Source organism: Equus asinus, chromosome 20 (genome assembly GCF_041296235.1).
Source record: "Equus asinus isolate D_3611 breed Donkey chromosome 20, EquAss-T2T_v2, whole genome shotgun sequence".
NCBI lineage: Eukaryota > Metazoa > Chordata > Mammalia > Perissodactyla > Equidae > Equus > Equus asinus.
In genome coordinates this window covers 20570903-20598091 of record NC_091809.1, presented here as the reverse complement: position 1 = coordinate 20598091, position 27189 = coordinate 20570903, and the positions used below count along the sequence as shown (strand labels likewise).

General features: G+C 39.4%; 1 protein-coding gene across 1 annotated transcript; it reads left to right on the top strand.

The window, feature by feature from the left end:
- The first annotated feature begins 4871 nt into the window (after window positions 1-4871).
- LOC106827785 (olfactory receptor 7E178-like) lies at window positions 4872-24911 on the top strand. Its single transcript, XM_014835852.3, has 2 exons — window positions 4872-5263; window positions 23969-24911. The coding sequence occupies exons 1-2, from the start codon at window positions 4872-4874 to the stop codon at window positions 24909-24911; spliced, it is 1335 nt and encodes a 444-aa protein (XP_014691338.3).
- Window positions 24912-27189: the final 2278 nt, after the last annotated feature.

Genomic DNA, 27189 nt, shown 5'->3' with positions numbered 1-27189 from the left:
AGAGGCCTATGGAGTTAATATTCTTTGTTCTGGTTGGGATCTGAGAATTCTCATTCAGACTTTGCTTTCCTTCCCAACTGTTTCTACCTCCAATAGGCATCTTTCTCACTGGGGTAGGAAGTGAGTCCTGCTAAACTGTCCCCTAAGCTCCCCAAAATGATCATGACAGTGATGATGAAGATGAGAGTCAAATGATGCCAGATGACCATGTACATGATATCATGAACCTATATTAATGATTCCCAAATGCTAGGCTCAGAATTAAATGCTCTATGTAACTTATTTCTTTTCATCTCTATAGTCACCCCTACGATATATGCCACACGTTATTGTTCTTTCACAAATGAGGAAAGGATTATAGGCTTTTAATACAACTTGAACTGTAATAGAATGGGATGAAGCCAGGTTTGAATCAAATGGTTTGACTCCAGACACAGGACACTTGGCCAGCCTTCTCCCCCTACCAACCCAACCAGCCATGTCCCTTCTCTTGTCATTTCACACAGGCACCCTCTATTCCCTGTGCTCTTCTCCTTGGAGGTTACTGGTAGACTACCATGGAGAACAGTGGGTGGCATGTGCTGCATCAACTATAGGAAGGTTGGCTGAGATCACAGGCAGGGATCACAGAAAGAGATGACATAACAATTTAGGGCAAATCTCTCTCTTGCCTCCACTCCTGGATTTTGCCTCAGCTGTCCACTTCATCCTCCATTCCTGTAACCTACCACTTCTACATTTCAAAAGAAGATGTAACATCAGGGTCTCAGGTCTTTGCATCCTCAGGAAACCAGAAACTATGAAAAGATATGCAATATATGTATCATTGATTAAGAACTCTGGTTCACTGCTTTAAATTTTCACACAGTGAAGATATTAACTGCTTGTGCCTCAGAGATGCATAAAGTAATTTTAAGTCCTTTTCACTCTACTTATTATTGATGTAGAGCAAGTTCTTAATACATCTGAGCCTAAACATCAGCATCCAAGTTGATTCCACTACTTTGAGTAAGGACTAAAAAGATAATAAATACTATCTATATGATTAAATATGTGATGGATGCATATAACAGCAAAATATTTAAATATTATTGTTATACTTATTATTAATATTGATTACACTAAGCTCCACAACATTGACCAAATATCCTTTGATCTGATGGTTTGGATTTCAATGGATACCCAACAAAACATTTTAGTTTTGTCCTTATAGAAATAGATACTGATCACTTGGAAGGAAAATGACTGAGTCACGTTCATTTCTGATTTCCCAGATCTTACATCGTCTTTGGCACAGAGCAGGCAACAACAGCAACAAAACCCCCAAATTTGTTAAATATTGAATAGACCCTTTTTTGTTTCAAGAAACAGAGCATAGTCAATATGAGTTACACAACTGGTGCTTTCTTTCCTGTGCCTTTATCCGTTTCAGGGGCATCCCGTAGGTCAGGCGATAGGATAATAACACTTGTATTGTGCATATGTCATAGGTGTTCAATAGGGCCTCTAATTTTCAATTTAATAACATACACATCATTCAATTATTTGAAAAAAGTCACAGTTATTTTCATAAATATGAAAAAGAAAAGGCAGAATGAGCACAGGCTTGTGTATTTTATTGAGTGGGCTGAGGCACACTTTAGAATTTCCAAGGTCCTGAAAAAAGAGTCTTTAGATTCTCTGCCATATAATCAAATAAAAGATTATTAAAACTTTCTTAGTGTTGCATTTCATCAATGAAATCACTGTTTCAGTAAGGATTCAAATTCCAGTTACAAAACAATGACCAAATATTTATGAATTTCCACCTCTCTTGGATGCACACATCTCTGGAGATGGTTCTTATTCTCTTCATTTTCAGGTCAGAACACCAGCACAGAGAGGGTAAGGGATTTACAAACACTTCTGTGAATTAGGGTAATGAACCAGTGGATTTGGGGCCTCCTGTGGCAGTAATATAGTGGATTATAGGATTTTCTGTTAATAAGAATGCATCTTCCAGCCCAGCTTGAAAATCTGAAATATGGAAATATTATTCTCTATATAAGATGTGAATTTTCATATGGAACTATCATAGAATGACTATTATAAAATACTTGAGAATATTTCTGATTCTATACCTGAATAAGAGTGTGTAGTTGATAGCAACTGATTTTTCTATTGAGAAAACAAATGTAGGAAATATAGAAAAATTCAGCTGGCATTGACTTTTACAAAACAAGCAACTGTCTTCCATGAATATTTCATATAGAAATTCTCAATTTTATGACATGGAGACAGGCAAAAGAATTTTCATAGGATTGTTGAAATAAGGAATTGGTAAATAAAATGAAATTCACTCCTCAGGTAATACTATGTGTCCATTAAAGTATTATGTCTAGTATTAAGCACAATGCCATAGTAAACAAGAATATTTTAGATGCAGTGTGTGTAGTAACATGCTATTTAGGTAAATTTTCAAGAAAACCTTTACAAATACATGAATAAATACTAAAATTATGAAACACTGACAAAAAAATATACACACCAAATTAATGACGTGGTTGCATTGGGGGATGGGTATGCAAGGCAACGGAATGATGCAGGAATTTAAAGAAAACAATTTTTATTGGTAGTATTTCAAATCTCTATAAAATATGAGTTTTGAAGTAAGTAATGTTAAATGCATATATTCTAAATATAGCTATTGGGCATTAATTACAGTAATAGCAGATAATATTAACTGAACATTTTCTAAGTGCCTGGCAACATTCTAAGATACTGTTCTTGACCCGGCTGTACATTAGGACCACTAAGAACCATTTGTGTAGAGTTTATTATTGAATTTGGCTATATGCTGTGGACAGGGCATCAGTATGTTTCACAATATTCACAGTTAAATACAATAACCAACAAGGTTTGAGAACCATGGGTCTGAGCATTTTATGTTTTATTTAATTTAATTTCTTAAAACAACCCTATAAGGTAAGTTTAATTATTATCTCCATTTTACTGATGTGGAAACTCCCCAGGTGTTTGATATATCCATCTCTGTTGTTTTTTCTTTTGGATTCCACCCCCCCCCCCCAGCCAATTAACTCATGGTTTGACCTGTCAAGGAAAATGGAGATCAGAGTTGCCTTTAGGTAATTGACTTAAAGAAAATTATATTTAAGGAGAATTATCATAAAGGACAGTTGATTTAAAGAGAATCCTCCCTGTTTCAGTAAAGATTGAATGAAGTAGGCATAAGAAGGCTGGATTTCAGGCATGGTTTGTGGGCCTCCCATGGTCTTAAATTCCTCAATTGTGAATAAAAGAGTTGGATTTGATGAGGACACAGCACTTCCTAATGTTTAGGGTTAGAAATACATGTAAGTGAGGTCTCATCAAGATGGCACTGTTGGCAGACTCTGAACTCATCTCCTGCTACAAACACAACCAGGTTACAACTATTCTTGGAAAAATTACCCTGGAGAGAAAACTGAAAACTGGATAAAAAGAACCTCCACAGAAGGGACAGTCTAGACTGAGGTGGAAGAGGCAGAAATTCCTTCTGGAGAGAAAAAAGCCATCTTCATGAGTGGCAGAGCTTCACAGCCAGACAGGTGGAAGCTACGCTAAGGTACACAGCCCTCTCTGGAGAAGTTGGGACCTTAGTAGGGGCATGTTACCACTATAAGCATCCTTCAGACTCAGCACAACTGAGACAAGAGTCCTACTATCTGGCTTTGCTGGCTATTAACTGCAATGGGGGATACCCCTAGAAAAGCTGTTGGAAGAAAGCCAAAAAATCCAACTCTTAAAGAGCCCACACACAAATTCACTCATCTCAGAGAGCAACCTAAAATCACCAAAAGGAAAGCTGCACAGTCCTTTGGTGAAAAAAGACTCACCTGGTAGGCTCTGGGTGCATCTTGGTGAGAGGTGAGACCTCTCCAGAGACTGAGACATTGGTGGTGGCCATTGTTTTGACCTAGTAAAGGTATGCCAACACAGACCCTGGCGATGCCATTGAAGTTCTTCCCCTGTCCTGACAGCCCAGGGGTCTGCCACACCCACTACAGCACAGATTTAATCCAGTACAACCAGGGCAGGCAGCCCACCCTAGGGACTGACCCCACCTGAAAGCAAGCCCTCAGGCTACTTGTTGGCTTGCATAGACTTGATAACTTGATCCTAAACAGGCAGGCGAATGTGTCCACCTCTGTGGGGCAGGTCTTGTTTGAGGACCAGGTGAACTGTGGTGGGCATTGGTGGAGAGGTGGGGGCCTCTGCAGTGGGGTGACTGGATAAGCTCCAGGGGGTCAGGAAGTGTTGTGTTGATGGTGTGTGTGGGACTTTTGAGGGTGGGGCTTATCAGCACAGATGACCTGTGCTTCACAAGCAGCCACAAAGAGAATTGGCTCCACCTTCCAAAACCTGAAGGAATTGGATGCTCCCATGCCTAGGGCCAGCCTCACTCAGCTGCAATCCTAAGAGAGCTGACAACAGCCTTGAAGGCCTGAGGCCTACAACAACTGTAAGCCCCTGAGACTAGCAACCAGCTACACTGAGTATCTACCCAATTAACAGGAAAACTGAAACAGGAGTGTGCTATTAGACCTTATAGCCAATGGTGCTAGGGCTCTCCAAACCTGATTTATGAACAGCCAGCCAGGGAGTGAAAGACTAGATTCCCTGGGTATCTGCAGTAACAGCAACCCTGCTGTAGCAGAAGGACACAAGTAGCCCACACAGGGCTCACTCCTGGATCATTTTGGACTGTAAATGAGAGGGAAACACTCTGCTGGGCCTCAAAAGGCATCTCTTATATAAGTCCACTTCTCCAAGATCAGGAGACATAGCTGGTTCACCTAATACATAGACATAAACACAGAGAAAGAGTCATAATGAAGAGGCAAAGGAACAAATTCCAAGCAAGGCAACAGGACAAAATCCCAGAAAAAGAACTAAATGAAACAGAAATAAGTGACCTACCTGACAAAGAGTTCAAACAGAAACTCATAAGAATGCTTGCTGATATTGGGAGAAGACTGGTTGAACACAGTGAGAATGTCAACAAAGAGTTAGAAGATATACAAAAGAATCAATCAGAAATGAAGAATATAATACTGGAAATGAAAAATTCACTAGAGGGACTCAATAGCAGAGTGGATGATTCAGAAGAACAGATCAGCAAGCTGAAAGAAAGACTAGAGGAAATCATCCAAGCTGAACAGATAAAAGAGAAAAGAATTATACAGAATGGGAACACTCTAAGGGAACTCTGGGACAATATTAAGTGCACTAACATTCATATTATAGGTGTCCCAGAAGGAGAAGAGAGAGACAAAGGGGCAGAGAATCTATTTGAAGAAATAATAACTGAAAACTTTCCTAACTTAAGGAAGGAAACAGACATCAAGGTACAGGAAGCAAAGAGAGCACCAAACAAGATGAACACCAACAGGCCCACACCAAGACACCTTATCATTAAGTGTCCAAAATTAAAGATAAAGAGAGAATGCTAAAAGTCGCAAGAGAAAGGCAAAAAGTGATATACAAAGGAAAGCCAATAAGGCTATTAGCGGACTTCTCAGCTGAAACCCTACAGACAGGAAGAGAGTGGCATGACATATTTATAGTGCTGAAAGGAAAAAACCTACAGCCAAGAACACTCAATCCAGCATGGTTATCATTCAGAATGGAAGGAGAGATAAAGAGCTTCCCAGAGAAGCAAAAATTAAAGGAGTTTATCACCAAGAAACCAGTTTTACAAGAAATGCTTAAGGGAGTTATTGAAGTGGAAAAGAGATGATCACATATAGCGATAATTATATTATCACCTCCCCTCCAAAAAAACCAGGCAATCAAATCACTGGTAAAGGCAAAAATACAGTAAAGGTAACAGATCAAGCTCCTATGAAGACAATATGTAGGTTAAAAGACAAAAGTACTAAAATTACTTATTTTACTGGTAAGAGGGTGATGGATAGATACACACAAAATAAGAGATTAGATATGATTTCAAAAACATAAAATGTGGGAGGAGGGAAGTAAAAGAGAAGCTTGTTGAAAGAGGTCAAGTAAAGAGGCTATCAACTCAATATGGATTGCTATATATGTAGACTATTATATAGGAACCTCATGGTAATCACAAACCAGAAACCTATAGTAAGTAAACAAATAAGTAAGGGAAAGAAATCAAACATATTATTAAAAAAGCCATTAAACCACAAGGGAAGAGAGCTAGAGAAGAAGAAAGAGATGGATAAGATCTACTAAAACACCCAGAAAAAAAGTAACAAAATGTAGAGAAATACATATTTATCAGTAGCTACTTTAAATGTCAATGGACGAAATGCTCTAATCAAAAGACATAGGGTGGATGATTGGATAAAAAAAACAAGACCCATATATATGCTGCATACAAGAGACACAATTCAGACCTAAAGACACTCACAAGCTGAAAATGAAAGGATGGAAAAAGATAGTTCACGCAAATGGCAAAGAAAAGAAAGTGGAGGTAGCAATACTTATATCAGAAAAAAATAGACTTTAAAACAAAAGCTATAACAAGAGACAAAGAAGGGCACTACATAATGATAAAGAGAACAACCCAATAAGAGGATATAACACTTGCAAATGTCTATGTACCCAACATAGGAGCACCTGAATATATAAAGCAACTATTAACAGACATAAAAGGAGAAATTGACAGTAATACAATAATAGTAAGGGACTTTAACACTCCACTTATACCAATGGATAGATGATCCAAACAGAAGATCAATAAGGAAACATGGGCCTTAAATGACAATTTAGATCACATGGACTTAGTGGGTATATATAGAACATTCCATCCAAACACCACAAAATACACATTCTTTTCAAATGCAAATGGAACATTCTCCAGGATTGATCACATATTAGACCAGAAAACAAGTCTCAATAAATTTAAGAAGATCAAAATAATACCAAGTGCCTTTTCTGACCACAAAGGTATTAAATTGGAAATCAACTACAGGAAGAAAATCAGAAAAGCCACAAAACTGTGGAGATTAAACAAAATGCTACTGAACAATGATTGGGTCAATGAAGAAATCAAAAGAGAAATAAAAAAATTCCTGGAGACAAATGAAAATGAAATGAAAATATGACATGCCAAAATCTATGGGATACAGCAAAAGTGGTTCTAAGAGTGATGTTTATAGCAATTCAACAAACAAGAAGAATCCCAACTAAACAATCTAACAGTGCACCTAAAGGAACTGGAAAAAGAAGAAAAAATAAAGCCCCAAAACAGCAGAAGGAAAGAAATAACAAAAATCAGAGCAGAAATAAAGAAAATAGAGACTAAAAAAAAAAAAAAAAGGAAAAAATTAATGAAACCAAGAGCTAGTTCCTTGAAAAGATAAACCAAATTGACAAACCCTTAGCTAGACTCACCAAGAAAAAAGACAGAAGGCTCAAATAAAATAAATCAGAAGTGAAATAGGAGAAATTACAATGGACACCTCAGAAATACAAAAGGTTATAAAAGAATACTATGAAAAGCTATACACCAACAAATTGGATAATCTAGAAGAAATGGATAAATTCTTAGAATCAAACAACCTTCAAAAACTAGATCAAGAAGAAGTAGAGAATTTGAATAGACCAATCACCAGTAAGGATATCAAAACGGTAGTCAAAAAGCTTCCAAAAAATAAAAGTCCAGCATCAGTTCGCTTCCCTGGTGAATTCTACCAAACATTCAAAGAAGACTTAATATCTATCTTTCTCAAACTGTTCCAAAATATTAAAGAGGAAGGGAAGCTTCCTAACTCATCTTAAGAAGCCAACATTATCCTGATACCAAAACCAGACAAGGATGACACAAAAAAGGAAAATTACAGGCCAATATCACTGATGAACATCAATGCAAAAATCCTCAACAAAATACTAGCAAATTGAATACAACAATATTTTAAAAAGATCATACATCATGATCAAGTGGGTTTTATTCCAGTGATGCAGGCATGTCTCAACAACTGCAAATCAATCAACGTGATATACCACATCAAGAACACAAAGAATAAAAATCACATGATCATCTCAATAGATGCAGAGAAAGCATTTGAGAAGACCCAGCATCCATTTATGATAAAAACTCTAAAAAAAAAAAAAAACAAAAAACCAGATATAGGAGGAAAATCCCTCAACATAATAAAGGCCATATATGACATACCTACAGCCAATATCATTCTCAATGGGGTAAAACTGAAAGCTATCCATCAAAGAATAGTAACCAGACAAGGACGCCTACTTTCACAACTTTTATTTAACATAGTATTGGAAGTCCTAGCCAGAGCAATCAGGCAAGAAAAATAAATAAAAGGGAACCAAATTGGAAAACAAGAAGTGAAACTGTCATTCTTTGCAGACTACATGATTTTATATATAGAAAACCCTGAAGAATCCACTAAAAAACTTTTAGAAATAATAAATGAGTACAGTCAAATCGCAGGATACAAAATCAACATACAAAAATTTGTTTTGTTTCTATACACTAACAACGAAGTAGCAGAAAGAGAAATTAAGAATACAATCCCATTTACAATTGCAATAAAAAGAATAAAATATCTAGGAATAAACTTAACGAAAGAGGTGAAAGATCTGTACACCAAAAACTATAAAACATTGTTGAAAGAAATTGAAGAAGACACAAAGAAATGGAAAGATATTCTTCTTGGATTGGGAGAATTAACATAGTTAAAATGTCCATACTTCCTAAAGCAATCCATAGATTCAATACAATCCCTATCAGAGTTCCAACAATATTTTTCACAGAAATAGAAGAAAGAATCCTAAAATTTATATGGAACAACAAAAGACCCCGAATAGCCAAAGGATGCCTGCAAAAACAGAACAAAGCTGGAAGTATCACACCCCCTGATTTCAAAATATACTACAAAGCTAGAGTAAACAAACAGCATGGTAATGGCACAAAAACAGACACACATATCAATGGATCAGAATCAAGATCCCATAAATAAACCCACACATTTATGGACAGCTAATGCTCGACAAGGGAGCCAAGAGCATACGATGGAGAAAGGAGAGTATCTTCAATAAATGGTGTTGGGAAAACTGGACAGCCACATGCAAAAGAATGAAAGTAGACCATTATCTTACACCACGCACAGAAATCAACTCAAAATGGATTAAAGACTTGAATGTAAGACTTGAAACCATGAAACTTCTAGAAGAAAACATAGGCAGTACGCTCTTTGACATTGGTCTGAGCAGCATATTTTCAAGTACCATGTCTGACCCAGGCAAGGGGAACAAAAGAAAAAAATGAACAAACGGGACTACATCAAACTAAAATCTGCACAGCAAAGGAAACCTTCAACAAAGCAAAAAGACAACCTAACAATTGGGAGAAGATATTTGCAAACCATATATCAGATAAGGGATTAACATCCAAAATGTACAAAGAACTCTTACAGCTCAACAACAAAAAAACTAACAACCCAATTAAAAAATGGACAAAAGATCTGAACAGAGATTTCTCCAAAGAAGATATATGAATGGCCAACAGGCATATGAAAAGATGCTCAACATCATTAGCTATCAGGGAAATGCAAATCAAAACTACAATGAGGTATCACCTCACTCCAGTCAGAAGAGCTATAATTAACAAGACAGGAAACAACAAGTGTTGGAGAGGATGTGAGGAGAAGGGAACCCTTGTACACTGCTGGTGGGAGTGCAAACTGGCGTAGCCACTGGAAAGCATACTGGAAAGCAGTATGGAGTATCCTCAGATAATTAAGAATAGATCTACCATATGATCCAGCTATCCCCCTGCTGGTTATTTATCCAAAGAACTTGAAAACACAAAGGCATAAAGATACTTGCACCCCTATGTTCATTGCAGCATTATTCACAATAGCCAAGACTTGGAAGCAACCTAGGTGCCCGTCAAGGGACGAATGGATAAAGAAGATGTGGTATATGTGTATAATGGAATACTACTCAGCCATAAGAAATTATGAAATCTGGCCATTTGTGACAACATGCATGGACCTTGAGGGTATTATGCTAAGTGAAAGAAGTCAGAGGGTGGAAGTCAAATACCATGTGATCTCACTCATAATTAGAAGATAAAAACAGCGACAAACACATAGCATCAGAGATTGGATTGGTGGTTACCATAGGGGAAGGGAGGAGGAGGTAGGGCAAGAGGGCGGATTAGGCTCACATGTGTGGTGATGGACTATAGTTAGTTTTTTGGGGGGTGAATATGTTGTAATTTACACAGAATTAGAAATATAATACAATTTACATCTGAAAGCTATAAGTTTTTTTTTTATTAATGTTATGATAGATTACAACCTTGTGAGATTTCAGTTGTACATTTTTATTAGTCATGTTGTGGGTACACCACTTCCCCCTTTGTGCCCTTCCCCCACCCCCCCTTTTCCCTGGTAACCACCGATCAGATCTCCTTATCAATCTACTAACTTCCACCTATGAGTGGAGTCATATAGAGTTCGCTTAACATAATACCCTCGAGGTCCATCCACGTTGCTGTGAATGGGCCAATTTTGTCTTTTTTTATGGCTGAGTAGTATTCCATTGTGTATATATACCACATCTTCTTTATCCAATCATCAGTTTCTGGGCATGTAGGTTGGTTCCACGTCTTGGCTATTGTAAATAATGCTGCCATGAACATAGGGGTGCAACGGACTCTTGGGATTTCTGATTTCAGGTTCTTAGGATAGATACCCAGTAATGGGATGGCTGGGTCATAGGGTATTTCTATTTTTAACTTTTTGAGAAATGTACATACTGTTTTCCATAGTGGCTGTACCAGTTTGCATTCCCACCAACAGTGTATGAGGGTTCCTTTTTCTCCACAGCCTCTCCTACATTTGTTGCTCTTGGTTTTGGATGTTTTTGCCAATCTAACGGGTGTAAGGTGATATCTTAGTGTAGTTTTGATTTGCATTTCCCTGATGATTAGCGATGATGAACATCTTTTCATGTGTCTCTTGGCCATATTCATATCTTCTTTTGAGAAATGTCTGTTCATGTCCTCTGCCCAGTTTTTGATCGGGTTGTTTGTTTTTTTGTTGCTAATCAGTGTGAGTTCTTTGTATATTATGGAGATTAACCCTTTGTCAGATAAGTGGCTTGTAAATATTTTTTCCCAATTAGTGAGCTGTTTTTTTGTTTCAATCCTGTTTTCCCTTGCCTTGAAGAAGCTCTTTAGTCTGATGAAGTCCCATTTGTTTATTCTTTCTGTTTCCCTCAACTGAGGAGTTATAGTGTCTGAAAAGATTCTTTTGAAACTGATGTCAAAGAGTGTACTGAATATATTCTCTTCCAAAAGACTTATTGTCTCAGGCCTAATCTTTAGGTCTTTGATCCATTTTGAGTTTATTTTGGTGTGTGGTGAAAAAGAATGGTCAATCTTTTGCATATGGCTGTCCAGTTTTCCCAGCACCGTTTGTTGAAGAGACTTTCTTTTCTCCATTGTAGGCCCTCAGCTCCTTTGTAGAACATTAGCTGTCCATAGATGTGTGGTTTTATCTCTGGGCTTTCAATTCTGTTCCATTGATCTGTGCCCCTGTTTTTGTACCAGTACCATGCTGTTTTGATCACTGTAGCTTTGTAGTATGTTTTGAAATCGGGGATATTGATTCCGCCGGCTTTCTTTTTCTTGCTCAGGATTGCTTTAGCAATTCGCGGTCTTTTGTTGCCCCATATGAATTTTAGGATTGTTTGTTCAATTTCTGTGAAGAATGTTCTTGGGATTCTGATTGGGATAGCATTGAATCTGTAGATTGCTTTAGGTAGTATGGACATTTTAACTATGTTTATTCTTCCAATCCATGTGTATGGAATGTCTTTCCATCTCTTTATGTCATCGTCAATTTCTTTCAAGAAAGTCTTGTAGTTTTCATTGTATAGATCCTTCACTTCCTTGGTTAAGTTTATCCCAAGGTATTTTATTCTTTTCGTTGCGATTGTGAATGGGATTGAGTTCTTGAGTTCTTTTTCTTTTAGTTCATTGTTAGTGTATAGAAATGCTACTGATTTATGCACGTTAATTTTATACCCTGCTACTTGGCTGTAGTTGTTGATTATTTCTAATAGTTTTTCTATGGATTCTTTGGGGTTTTCTATATATAAGATCATGTCGTCTGCAAACAGCGAGAGTTTTACTTCTTCGTTACCTATTTGGATTCCTTTTATTTTTTTCCTGCTGAATTGATCTGTCCAGCACCTCCAGTACTATGTTGAATAGGAGTGGTGAAAGTGGGCACCCTTGTCTTGTTCCTGTCCTCAGAGGGATGGCTTTCAGTTTTTGTCCATTGAGTATGATGTTGGCTATGGATCTGTCATATATGGCCTTTATTATGTTGAGGTACTTTCCTTCTATACCCATTTTATTGAGGGTTTTTATCATAAATGGGTGTTGGATCTTGTCGAATGCTTTCTCTGCATCTATTGAGATGATCATGTGGTTTTTGTTTTTCATTTTGTTGATGTAGTGTATCACGTTGATTGACTTGCAGATGTTGAACCATCCCTGTGTCCCAGGTATAAATCCCACTTGATCATGGTGTATAATCTTTTTGATGTATTGCTGTATTCGGTTTGCCAGAATTTTGTTGAGGATTTTTGCATCTATGTTCATCAGTGATATTGGCCTGTAGTTCTCCTTCTTTGTGTTGTCCTTGTCAGGTTTGGGGATCAGAGTGATGTTGGCTTCATAGAATGTGTTAGGGAGTACTCCATCTTTCTCAATTTTCTGCAACAGTTTGAGAAGAATAGGTATTAAGTCTTCTTTGAATGTTTGGTAGAATTCTCCAGAGAAGCCGTCTGGTCCTGGACTCTTATTTTTGGGGAGGTTTTTGATTATCGTTTCTATTTCCTTACTTGTGATTGGCCTATTCAGATTCTCCATTTCTTCCTGATTCAGTTTGGGGAGATTGTAGGAGTCTAGGAATTTGCCCATTTCTTCCAGGTTGTTCAATTTGTTGGCATATAGTTTTTCATAGTATTCTCTTATGATCTCTTGTATTTCATTGGTATCTGTTGTGATTTCTCCTCTCTCATTCCTAATTTTATTTATTTGCGATTTCTCTCTTCTTTTCTTGGTGAGTCTGGCTAAGGGTTTGTCAATTTTGTTAATTCTTTCGAAGAACCAACTCTTTGTTTCATTGATCCTTTCTATTGTCTTTTTTGTTTCAATATCGTTTATTTCTGCTCTTATTTTTATTATTTCCCTCCTTCTACTGACTCTGGGCTTTGTTCGTTCTTCTTTTTCTAGTTCTGTTAGGTGTAGTTTGAGGTTGCTTATGTGAGCTTTTTCTTGTTTAGTGAGGTGAGCCTGTATTGCGATGAATTTCCCTCTTAGGACTGCTTTTGCTGCATCCCAAATGATTTGGTATGTGGTGTTCTCATTTTCATTTGTCTCCAGATAATATTTGATTTCTTCTTTAATTTCTTCAATGATCCATTGTTTGTTGAGAAGCGTGTTGTTTAGTCTCCACATTTTTGCACCTTTCTCTGCTTTTTTCTTGTAGTTGATTTCTAGTTTAATAGCATTATGATCAGAAAAGATGCTTGATATTATTTCAACTCTCTTGTATTTATTGATGTTTGCTTTGTGTCCCAAAATATGGTCAATCCTTGAGAATGTTCCATGTGCACTTGAGAAGAATGTGTAACCTGCTGTTTTTGGATGAAGTGTTCTATATATATCTATTAAGTCCATCTGGTCTAATTTTTCATTTAATTATATTATTTCCTTGTTGATTTTCTGTCTGGATGCTCTGTCCATTGGTGTTAATGGTGTGTTGAGGTCCCCCACTATTATTGTATTGTTGTTGATGTCTTCTTTTAATTCTATTAAGAGTTGCTTTACAAATTTTGGTGCTCCTTTGTTGGGTGCATATATATTTATAAGTGTTATGTCTTCTTGGTGGAGAGTCCCTTTTATCATTATATACTGTCCCTCTTTGTCTTTCTTTATCTGTTTTGCTTTGAAATCTACCTTGTCTGATATTAGTATAGCGACACCTGCTTTCTTTTGTTCATTATTAGCTTGGAGTACTGTTCTCCATCCCTTCACTCTGAGTCTGTGTTTGTCTTTGGGGCTGAGGTGTGTTTCCTGGAGGCAACACATTGTTGGATCTTGGTCTTTGATCCATCCTGCCACTCTGTGTCTTTTGATTGGGGAGTTCAATCCATTTACATTTAGAGTGGTTATTGAGACGTGGGGGCCTACCACTACCATTTTGTGTCTTGTTTTCTGGTTTTCTTCAATTTCCTTTGTTTCTCGTCCCATGGTTTAATCTGTTCTGATGAAGAGCTGCTACTCTCTGTTGTTGTCCTTCTACTTATCTCCTCTGCTCTTGGTTTTGTAGCCCCTTTCCTTTTTTGGATTTTTCAGGAATGAAGGTTTTCCTGAGGATTTCCTGAAGAGGAGGTTTTGTGGCAATGAACTCCCTTAATTTTTGTTTATCCGGGAAAGTTTTTATTTCTCCATCGTATTTGAAGGATCTTTTCGCTGGGTAGAGAATTCTCGGCTGTAGATTTTTGTCCTTCAGATTTTTGAATATATCATTCCACTCTCTTCTAGCCTGTAAAGTTTCTGCTGAGAAATCTGCTGATAGCCTGATGGGGGTTCCTTTGTAGGTTAGTTTCTTTTGCCTGGCTGTCCTTAGTATTTTCTCCTTGTCGTTGACTTTTGCTAGCTTCACTAGTATATGCTGTGGAGTTGCTCTTCTTGCATTGATAAAGTTTGGAGATCTATTGGCTTCTGTCACCTGAAGATCCATCTCTCTCACCAGATTTGGGAAGTTCTCAGCCATTATTTCTTTGAATAGGCTTTCTGCCCCTTTCTCCTTCTCTTCTCTCTCTGGTATACCTATAATCCTTACGTTGCATCTCCTAATTGTGTCTGATAATTCTCGGAGAGTTTCTTCATTTCTTTTTAGTCTTGCTTCTCTCTCCTCCTCTGCCTGCAGCAATTCTATATTGCCATCTTCCAAATTGCTAATTCTTTCCTCCATATTATCAGCCCTACTGTTCTGAGCATCTAGATTTTTCTTAATCTCCTCTATTGTGTTCTTCATTTCCAATATTTCTGTTTGGTTCTTCTTTATCGTATCAAACTCTTTTGTGACATAGCTCCTGAACTCGTTGAGTTGTCGGTCAGAATTCTCTCTTAACTCATTGAGAATCTTAATGATGGCTGTTTTGAAGTCATCGTCATTTAGGTTATATATCTCATTTTCTTTGGGATTGTTTTCTGTGTATTTGTTATTTTCTTTCTGTTCTGGAGATTTAATGTATTTTTTCATATTGCTTGATGTTGTTGATTTGTGCCTCCGCATAGAGATAGAGTTTAGTTGCTCCTTTCACTTGTTTCAGCTGCTGCGGTGGGGGAGCAGCTGTTTGTACTGCACCAACCCGGAACCCTGTCCGCATTTGCTAGCTGGGCCTGGGCCCCTCCTCATAGTCACAGTGGTCCTTTGGATTCCCTCCTCTGCCCTGGGGGCCGTCACAGGGGGGCTTCAGGCTGCTGGTGCCTACTGTTGCAGCCCACCTAGATGTGCTCCCTCCTTGGGGTCTGCAATGGTGTTATGGGCTTTTCCAGCGGCCAGGGGTGGGATCACTTATATTTGTCGCTCCGTCGCTGTCGGAACCCACAAAATCTCACTTGTCCACTATGGGTCGCAGGAGAGCTATTGGCATGTTCTACAGTCTGTGGTTAGTTCACCTAGCTATTCTACTCTTGTCCTGGGGTCTTCCAGCCTTGTGGCTGCCGGATGGGTGCTTTCTACTAGTGCTGAGCAGAGGCTTTCCCTGAGGCTGCTGTGAGCCTGTAGGGTTTCCCCCTAGGCTATAGAGCTGGGTAGCTGGAACTCCCCCCAGCCCCAGTCCTGTTCCCCAGGAACTCGGGGAGCCCTTTGCCCTCTCTTGGGGGATAGCTGGAGATCCTGATTTCAGTGGTAGCTGGTCACCTGCTGCCCTGCCTGATATTCTCCTCTCCGGGACCCTCCCGGTATTGTGGATGCTGGGTGTGGCCCCTCCGCTAATAGCAGACAGAGAGTTTTGTCTGCTGCCCGGGCAGAACTCTGGAGCTTCCCCTCTGGGGCGCGGAGTGGGCCTCTGGAGCTTCACCCTGTCCCAGTCCTCTCCAAGATCTCTGGCAATCCCTAGCCCCATGGGGCAGGCCACAGCAGCTGGAGGTCACTTCGCCCTCTGGGATTCTCTCTGGGACTTTCCTAGAGTTGAATGCTGGGCATAGCCCCTCTGCTAAAGGCAGACAGAGAGTTTTCTCTGCTACCCGGGCAGAACTCTGGAGCTTCCCCTCCAGGGCGCAGAGCTGGTCTCTGTAGCTTCCCCCAGCCCCAGTCCTCTCCGAGATCTCCAGCAATCCCTAGCCCTACGGGGTGGGCAATGGCAGCTGGAGGTCACCTCGCCCTCTGGAATTCTCTCCGGGACTTTCCCAGAGCTGTGAATGCTGGGCGTGGCCCCTCTGCTAATGGCAGACAGAGAGTTTTGTCTGCTGCCCAGGCAGAACTCTGGAGCTTCACCCAGCCCCAGTCCGCTCCGAGATCTCCGGCAATCCCTAGCCCCACCGTGCAGGCAGTCGCAGCCGGGGGACCTCCGTACCCTCAGTGATTCTCTCTGGGACCCTCTGGGCACCGTGAACACTAGGCGGGATCTCCCCACCAATGGCGGGGAGAGACTCTCCCCGCGGGCTCAGGTCTGTAACTCTAGAGTTTCCCTCTGCATTTAGGAGTAATTGCGGGGGGTTTAGGTAGGGTTCTGGTCACCTGTTTCCACCGTCACTCCTCTGTTGTGTGCTCACTCCTGCCCTAGATGTGTGTTGACCTTCTGGGGGCATCCGTTGGAAGAAAGCCGCTTGCAGGTACTAGGCTGTTCGGTCGGGGTCGGAGAGTTTTCACCTATTTCCACATCCTCCAGGAGGAAAGTCCATCCGCCTTCTGATGTATAGTCGCATGGGTCTCTCAGACGCCCTGAGATGCTGTCTGGATATCCTTTGTTAAACGATAAGTGTCCAAATAATTGTAGACTCGAAGGGGGAGAGGCAAAGAGGACTACTCATGGCGCCATCTTGGATCCTCCCATTCCTGAAAGCTATAATGTTTTAATCCAATGTTGCTGAAATAAAAAAAAAAAGAATGTGGAATATGAAGACACTCCACTGCCCAGATATTGACTCAAAAATTTGAAGATTTTGGCAAGTCAAAGTTCCTTTCTGAGCTCCCAAATTCTCAGCAGCAAATTAAGTGCATACTGCTTATCTTCCAAGGCAATACAATAATTATACATAATTTTGGCATGGATGAATCAAATGGTAGTTTCATTCAAATGGTAAATCCTATTGCAGCACTAAGGAAGTTAATTTAATAAGCACTCCAGTAATTCGTAAGTAGGCTGCTGTCACAAATTGTATAACTTTAAGTATCATACATAACATTTCTATTTAAATTCCTCATTTGTAGATTTATGATAACAAGAGCACTTACCTGAAGCTGGTTGAGAAGATACTACGAAATAGACTGAATAGAATACTATTTAGTGAATAGTAGTGGATCAATAAGGGCAAACCAACATAATCAATAATTAATAGGCCGGTGTATAGTTTCAACATATGGGCTTTGGAGGCTAAAATTTGACTTACATCAGCTCCTCTTTTTACCTGAGTACGCTGGGATATATTTTTATAACTCTCACTGCCTCTAATGTTTCATTTTTAATGATATTTATCTGAAAGCACTCTAGAATTAAACAGACAATATGCACATGTAAGAACTAAATAAATATAGATATCATCATCATCATTATCATCTACTCTAAGGCTGATATATTTCTTTTTTCAACTTTATTGAGATATAATTGACATATTGTGTAAGTTTAAGGTGTGCAATGTATTGACTTGATATACTTATATGTTGCAAAGTGACTACTACCATAGGGTTAGCTAATACCTCCATCACATCACTTCATTACCACTTCTTTTTTTGTGGTGAGAACATTTAAGATTTATTCCCTTAGCAACTTTCAAGTATATCATATATTATTGTTAACGACAGTTACCATACTCTACATTAGATCCCCAGAATTTATTCATCTTATAACTGGAAGTTTGTACCCTTTGACCAATATCTCCCCATTTCCCTAACCCATCAGCCCCTGGTAACCACCATTCTACTCTCTGTTTCTAAGAGTTTGACTTTTTTAGATTCCACATATAAGAGAAAGTATGCAGTGGTTATCTTTCTCTATCTGACTTATTTCACGTATCATAAACGCCCTGAGTGTTGGTTGCTTCCAGCCAACACAATGTGACAGAACTGATGAGATGTCACTTTTGAGATTAGAGTTCAGAAAGACTCTGGCTTTCAAATTTCTGGCCGTTGTTCCTCTGTCACCTATCTGCTTGTTCTGATGGAAACCAGCTGCCACCTGTGAGCTTCCCATGTGGCAGAGAACTGAGGAAGGCCTCTGGCCAAAAGTGCACAAGGAATGTTATCCTTCCAACAGCTATGTGAGAGGGCTTGGGCCAGGTCATCTCCCAGTCAAACCTTGAGGTGACCACAGACCTAGCTGACATCTTGATTGCAGTCTTGTTAGAAACCCTGATTTATTTAAGAGAAATATCAAGTTGTAATAAGAACATAAAAGTCAATAGTCTTCTAATATATCAACATACGTCACTGAAAGAGACAAACCAGCACTTGGGCCATCATTTACATAGTAAAAATGCCTTAAAAAAAAGGAAATAGAGGGGCTGGCCCCGTGGCCGAGTGGTTAAGTTTGCGCGCTTTGCTGCAGGTGGCCCAGTGTTTCGTCGGTTCGAATCCTGGGCGCGGACATGGCACTGCTCGTCAGACCACGCTGAGGCAGCGTCCCACATGCCACAACTAGAGGAACCCACAACGAAGAATACACAACTATGTACCGGGGGGCTCTGGGGAGAAAAAGGAAAAAATAAAATCTTTAAAAAATAAAAAAATAAAAAAAAAGGAAATAGAAAATTTTTCTTCAAGACAAAAGTCTTAACTGAGGAAAAGGACATAGTTTTAGATTCTTGTTATAGGAAACCTAATTCTCCCTAATTTACATCAAGGACACAGTGGATTTGCAGATGTCAGAGTCCAAAAGTCATAATTAAATTGAGAAAGAAAAGAGTCTGGAGTTTATGTTAAGATCCTTGAAATCGGAAATCACAAGCAAGGTGTACAGATGAGCTTCCTTCTGAGAAGAGGAAGGGCCCAGACTCAAGTAAATACATTCACTTTTCTCCTTTTCCTCTTTAGTTAATATTAGGAAGTCCTCAGAGATTGGAATAACATGGACCAATTTCATTAATTATGAGTTCTGTGCATTAAGTTCTCAAAGACATATGGGACTAAATAATTAGCCAGTGTCTCCAGCCTTTTAATGTGGCAGCCCCAGTTAGTCTTCATACCTGTAATTCCTCTTCTCAGAGTCATTGTCTCCATCGAGGGATTCATGCCTGAGTCTGTCTTCCTGCCAGTCCTGAGAACAGAGTCTCAGCCCTCATCATTCACCAGGCGGGAGAGGGCAGTGGATCCAATCTCCTAAGTCATGACCCAGCAGAGATACAGCACAGACCAGTGAGTGCCCAGGGAGATGGTAGATGGAGGCGAGATTATAGAGGATCTTGTTTCCTCATTATCAAAACAAGCAAGACCATTGAGATAACCAGATGGGAGGGCATGAATATGTGAGTTTCAGCTCAGAGGCCAGTGAAGTTTATGTTCCTTTTCTGTTGGGGATTTCATAACTGTCATTTAAAATGTGGCTCTCCTCCACCACCATGTCTAGCTTCCATAAGCATCACCCACACAAGAGCAGGAAATGGATTTCTCCAAACCATCTCCTAAGCACTCCAACATGATCATGAATTTGATGATTATGATCACGATGGTGATAAGGAGAATAACCATTATATTATGAAGTTTTACATAGGGTTTCCTGTGATAGCCTCCAAGCTATGTGCTGCGTATGGGTTTTTAATTTTCATCTCCATAATCACCCTCCATGATATATGTGCACACATAATTTTACAGTTGAGGAGAGGAGTACAGTATGTTTATTTAATTTGAACTGTGTCCTGGGGTTAAAAATGGGTGGGGTCAGGTTGGGATCCAAGCAGCAAGACTCCATTTACAGGGCACAGGACAATGTCTTTCCTTAAAATTTAGTTTCATGTCGTTATTGAGCCCTTGAAATGTGTCTAGTCCAAATTTATATATGCTGTCAGTATGGAATAACAGATTTTGAAGAAGTACCAAAAAATGTAAAACATCTCAATTTTGTATATTGGTGAAATTATATTATTTTTTGTATAGTTGGTTAAATAAAATGTTAAAATTAAGAAAAAAACCCAAACCAATTTATTCAAACTTTTCTTTCTCTGTCCAGGTCACTCCAGACAGAATGCTTGCAGAGAAATGACTGAGTCTCATTAATTTCTGATTTCCCAACACCTCCACTGTGGTTGGCACAGACTAGGCAATAAAAACAAAATATGTATCTATTAAAAATCTCTTTTAAATATTGGTTACCATTTGTTATTTCACAGGAACACAGCATATGGCTTCCACACGCTGGGGGATTTCCTGCCTGGGCTTTGATCCCTTCCAGGGATGTTGTACAACTAAATAAATGAATAAGATTGGTCATTTCCCTTCAAGCACTCTTCCCAGAGTGACAAATTAATCAAACCTGAGGAGGAGGTTGTGGGAACCTCTAATTTGTCGCCAAGTTGAACAGAAGTTTTGTGTAACCTGGGGACCTACCACTTGTGATTGACATCTGAAGTGGGAGCAGTGTTGGGGGACTGACCCTTTAATCTGTGGGATCTGACACTATAGGCAAATAGTGTCAGAACTGAAATAAATTGTCAGACATACAGCTGGTGTGAAGAGATTTCCCCTCATTTAGTGACCAGAAGTGTCAGAAGTGAATAGTTCTGTGAGGGAGAAAAGGAGAGAGAACAGGATGTGAAAAACTGCTTAGGTCTTTTCTATACAGTGCCAAAGGCTTAATTTAATTTTAATTTAGTCAGAATGTCCATGTCCATTCTAGGATTTTTGAGATCAATGGGTGCTATTGCAATGGGGAATTCAGGCAAGATAATAGTTTCTATGGCGAAGGTGAGGCATACTCTTTCTCCTCTAATTTTATGTTGAAGAACCTCCCTAAGATTATAGAGAGTATTTTATTCAAATTTAGTGGGATCCACAGCTGTGATCTGAGCCCCTGTTTTCATTGAGGACACAAAGTTTTGCCCTTTGGTGCTTTTCAGCCAATATTAAAGCTAATTCAGAAGCTTTATTGAAGAGATGCCAAAGCTAATTGGTACCATTTCATTTTTTGTTCTATAAATTCTTTTAATAAATATTAGACTTCCAATGGGGTCAAATTGTATACTTCTGTTTCAGTTTCCTCCCTCATATCCAGATTTTTTATTTCTCTTCTTCCTCTCCTTCCCCTCCTTCCCCTTCTCCTTTACTTCCCCTTTTCCTCCTCCTTCCCTCTCCCCTCCCCCTCCTCCTTCTTCTTCTCCTCTTCCCTCTTCCTCCTACTCTTCTTCCTCTTCCTCCTTTTCCTCTGCCTCCTTCTTATCCTCCTCCTTCTCCTCCTCCCCTTTTTATTCTTCTTCCTCTTCTTTTTCTTCTTCTTGTTTTTCTTCTTCATTCTCTCTTTCTTTGTCTATCTCTCTCTCTCTCCTAATTCCCTAAAGACCACTCTTTCATCAGCAACCAATCAGTGGAACTATATCTTGCTCAGGGTATATCCTTTCCACCCACAAGGCCAATGCCTGGTTTAAACACACAACCAATCAGGGTAAGAGTTTTTCCCCTGGCCCTAGTGTTAGTCACAGCTTCATTCTAAGACATACAGATAGATTGAGCTGACCTGCGACACGAGACCTAGGGCTACATTAAGGAAGGACTCGACCCCATACTCTCATCTCTAATAGCCAAGTAATTATTGAAACATCTAAATTAGGTAAATTATGTCTATAAGGGAAGATTGTGTTACCAAACACAAACATAGGTTTGTTACCCGATTCACAGGAAACTCAAATCACTGAAATATACTTGCGGCAAGGAAAGAGATTTGTTATCAAAAGCCAACCAGATGAGGGGATGGGAGTTAAAACTCAAATACACCTCCTTGAAGGGAAAAAGGTAGGGGTTCTTATTTGGGCTTTTAGGTAGAGGAGGGGGAGAATGTATCCTTGCTGGTTGGCACCTTCCCACCAGCCTGCATTTGGCCTTGAGGATGAAACCACTTTTTCCTTGAGTGTCTGGACTTTTCTGGTTACTTTCCATCCTCAGCCTGCTTTTGGCATTGTGAGGCTGAATATCCATTCTTCTTGATGTTTGGACCTTGATTTCCTGAGAAAAACAGCTCATTCATATACTAAGGAGGGAAAGAAAGACCTGATTAGTTTTAAAAAACACTTGTTTATGCTGAGTATGCCCAGATGCAGTTAGCAAAGATTATTTCAAAATTTTTTTTCTCTCTATTTCTAGCCCAGAGAAAATTTAACGCCTTCATTCTTGGTTTCAATGGGAAGGACTCAACAAATGCGGCACAGTCCAAAGTGCAAGCTTCTAGGAGGCAGTATCTCAAAGTGCATCTTTGTCATCAGACAGCAGAGCCAGGGAGCCAGCCAGAGCAAGAGAAGAAAGACCTCTGAGGGTGGTGGTCATTGTCTCAGTGCCCCACTTGCTGCATCAAGTGTAGTGGACACTCTGCAGAAATAGGGTAGGCCTCCCCTTCCATGGACATCCCAGTTTGGCTTGGATGTTGAGACTGATAACAACACACACACAAGAGGGTATAAAAAGTTTTATTCCTTATATAAAGATTTCCCTGTCTGGGCAGAGCACAGCAGGCCTTCTAAAGTGGTCTGAAATGACAGAAGAGTTCAAAGAAAGTGGCTGGCAACGGTTTTTTTATTGCAGCTATGGTGTGGGTTCACAGTGAGATTTCCTGTCTCTGTGCATGGGCCTGTGAGGTTTGAATCTCTCCCTGTTGCCAAAGGAGGACAGATCCAGGCTTTCTTTGTTTTTTAATTAAGGTGTAATTAACATATAATATTATATTAGTTTCAGGTATACAACACAATGATTCAGTATTTTTGCATATTGTGAAGTGATCACCGCAATAAGTCTAGTTAACATCCGTCACCATACATAGTTACCAATTTTTTTTCCCTGTGCTGAGAACTTTTAAGATCTACTCTCTTAGCAACTTTCAAATGCGCAATACAGTATTGTTACTATAGTCACCAGAGTGTACATTACATCCCTAGGACTTATTTATCACTGGAGGACCCAGTCTTTTTTATCAGCTAGCCCAGTTACTGGGCAGAGGCAGGAGAGAGGCATGATTTAAAAACCTTTAGCACCCAAACATCATACTGAAAAAATGGAGTCAGGCACTTACATCATTCTTACAGGGTGTTTATAAATAGTCCAAATCAAGGATATTAATTGCCCTGCATTTGAATAAAATAAAGCACATTTGAATGCTTATTAATGTCCTTTAATTACAATAATTTTTTCTCTAAAGGAGACTGTATTTCTTATTCCTTTTGTTTCCATCAAAGAAGGGAACTGCTATGTTAGTATGACTATGGATTTTTAAAATCTCTAAGTATCCTTGTGCCTCTAAATTTTTAGCCTAGTCTTTCCAAAGTGGATGCACATAGAAACAGGTGAATGGAGCAAAAGCCAATGAGAACAGAGTTCTAAGAAGACTGTGTTTGCCACACCGAGAAATATTGCTAAAAGGGTATGATCCTCAAGCATGAATACTTTATATATGAATTGATTGGATCCAAAATATAGACACTCTTACGATTACCTGTATATAGTTCTTTCCTTTATATCGACTCTCTTTTATTTTCCAAAAGGTGTCTCTGCTATGTGGAATCCCAGAATCTAACAAATGCCTTGGAATTCCTTCTTCTTGGGCTCTCAGATGATCCAGAACTGCAACCTCTAATCTTTGGCCTGTTCCTGTCAATGTACCTGGTCACCATTCTGGGGACTCTGCTGATCATCCTGGCTGTCAGCTCTGACTCCCACCTCCACACCCCCATGTACTTCTTCCTCTGCATCCTATCTGTGGCTGACATCGGTTTTGCTACTACTATGGTCCCAAAGATGATTTTGGACATTCTAACTCATAGAAGAGTCATCTCCTATGTGGGCTGCTTGATTCAGTTGTCTTTTTTTTACTTTTTTGGGTGTTTGGACAGTTTACTCTTAACTCTGATGGCCTATGATCGTTTTGTAGCTATTTGTTATCCCCTGCACTACTTGGTCATCATGAACCCACGCCTCTGCAGCTTCCTGGTTCTGGTGTCTTTTTTGATCAGCATTTTGGACTCCCAGCTGCACTGCTTAATGATATCACAACTTACGTTTTGCACGAATGTGGAAGTTCCTCATTTCTTCTGTGATCCTCCTCAACTCCTCAAGCTTGCCTGTGACAATACCTCCACCAACAAAATATTGATCTATTTCATTGCTGCTGTTTTTGGTGGTATTCCCGTCTCAGGGATCCTTTTCTCTTATACTCGAATTATTTCCTCCATTCTGAGAGTCCCATCAACATGTGGGAAGTACAAAGCCTTCTCCACCTGTGGCTCTCATCTGTCAGCTGTTTGCTTATTTTATGGAACTGGCCTTGGGGTGTACCTCAGTTCTCCTGTTTCATGTTCCCCCAGGAAGGATGTGGTGGCTTCAGTGGTGTACACTGCAGTCACTCCCATGCTGAACCCCTTCATTTACAGCCTGAGGAACAGAGACATCAAGAAGGCCATGCAGAGGCTCCTCAACAGAACAGCCTAGTCTCAATACTTGTGCCAGTTTTTGTTCTGTGGATTAGAAATGATTGCAAAACTAAACATCTAGAATTGGCAAACATGCATCTTTGGTCACATAGTTTTTGTAGCTCATGGTAATCATTTGTCTTGATTTATCATATCTGAAAATTGCTTTTTTGGGCACATATTCGATGGGATTAAGGGGGTACTCTGGGGTCCCACATGTGTCAGAATCAGTGCACAATTGAATCCTATTACATCTTTGGAATCTTCTGTGTTTGTCGCCTATGACCTAGGCATCCTGTGGAAATTCAGAACTCTCTCTTTTAATATATATACAGTTCTCAACCATTTTCACTTTCCACATCTATTTTCCATAAAACTCTGACTTCAATCAAACCTATTGATGCAGGTTGTGTGAGAGAATGTGTGTCACTGGTCCCCAAGCTTGGCCTCATACTGGAAGCATCTGATGAGCCTTAAAAATCCTCATGCCGGATTCCCACAACCATAGTTTAAGATTTAATTAGACTGCAGAGTGAAAAGAGTGTGAATGGTTTTAACAGCTCCCCAGGTGAGTCTAACACGCAGCTAATGTGGAAATCTGTTAAATTTTGTCAGACCTTTCATTCAAAAATAAATGATACGTCTTAGGTCCTTTACTGTTCATGACCAGATCCTGAAGATCTTAAAGTGATCAGAGTTCATAAAGGAGAAGACTTGAAAGAGTTTGCCTTAGTAACAGGCAATGCGATTTTTTTCTCATATTCCTGGTAATATTTTTTCACCTATTTCCTCCCTCTACATGCTAGAGCTGGTCCTATATATTGGGTATTAAGCTTTTTTGTTTTCTTCTCCAAACTTAGTCTTCTTTAAGCTAATTTGTGATTCTGTGTGAGGGGTGGAAGTGGGGGTGGGCTGGGAATCTATAAACCAAAGCTCAGATGTTCCTTCTGGCTTCCCTTTAGATTCTTCTAATTACAGTCAGCAAAGTTCACACACACTAATGCCCAACCTTTTCCATATAGCCCTTAGCCTATTGTATTGTCTCTACATCCTACAGCTATGACTCTATATTATCATAATTTTTATTTTATGCTTTTCGTGTTTTAATAACTATTTAGCAATACTTAAATTATCTTCACTAAAATAACTAGTGTGGTTTCTCTTTTCTTGGTTGAACCCTGGCTGATAAATCATAAAGCTACATTGTGAGATGCAATTGGAAGATTGCAAAGTGAGCTTGTGACAAGAAAGTGATTGTAATGATTATGTCTTGGTCAAGGGTATACAATTGATACTTAAAGTAGTGGTATGATATTTCTAGTGGCTGTGTGGTTCTCATTGTGCCTGTAGATCATTGTCACCCAAGTCATTATGAATAAATTTAACTATACCTTCATTTTCATTACTCAAGGATGGGAAAGGACTATGTCCTCAGCAAAGGGGGGAGATCTTGCCTTTCAACAGGAACAGGCTCTTTTGGATTCCACTTTGTAAACATGTTTTCTTTTCTTCTGTCATGATCAACATGCCATGGGCTCTTTCTCTTTTCTGCTACATACCCAGGTACCTAAGTACATGTTAATCTTTCCTTTAGAGATGCTACACATAGTTTCTGAGGTAGCAATCTTTGCTTTCTGAAAAGCCATCCAGTAACTGGTTTAATTTACTCTGCCTTTTGCCGCTAAGCTAAATTGCCTACCAACTTCACTGACAATGATCCTAGTACTTGATTAGCTCTTCTCATTATGAAATCCCTTCAGTTTTATTTTGGATTTATCTTCCCACCCAAACATACAAAATGTCTCAACACTCACACTTCCTTCTCTAATCCTTCTCTATACTCCTGCCATTTGGTCATTTGGGTTCCCTAAAATTTCCCCCTGACATTGATGCACACACATATAATTAGTATGCTTTCTCCCATATCCAACTTAACTGGGTAAATACTCAAGCTTTCTTCCTATCAGTTAATGAGAAATCAATCTCTGAGTTCCTCATACAAAGAAATCTGAGCCAATAGGACTTCAAAGATAAGATATAGAGGTTGACACAAATCATGATTCCCATGCATTCCACTTTATCTCACTATGTAAGCCAAAATCACATTTTTAAAAAGACGTCAAGAGTTCAAATACAAAGATTCTAAAGAAAATATATTTGGAGGGAGATGAGCCCTTAGGAGTTGAGCAGAAATCAGAAGCTTCTAGAGCTGCTTATTGTATTGGTACTGAAATGGCTGTGGCTTCTCCTGGCAAAGATGAAAGGACTCTGTTGGTATAAGAGAAGCCAGGGAAACT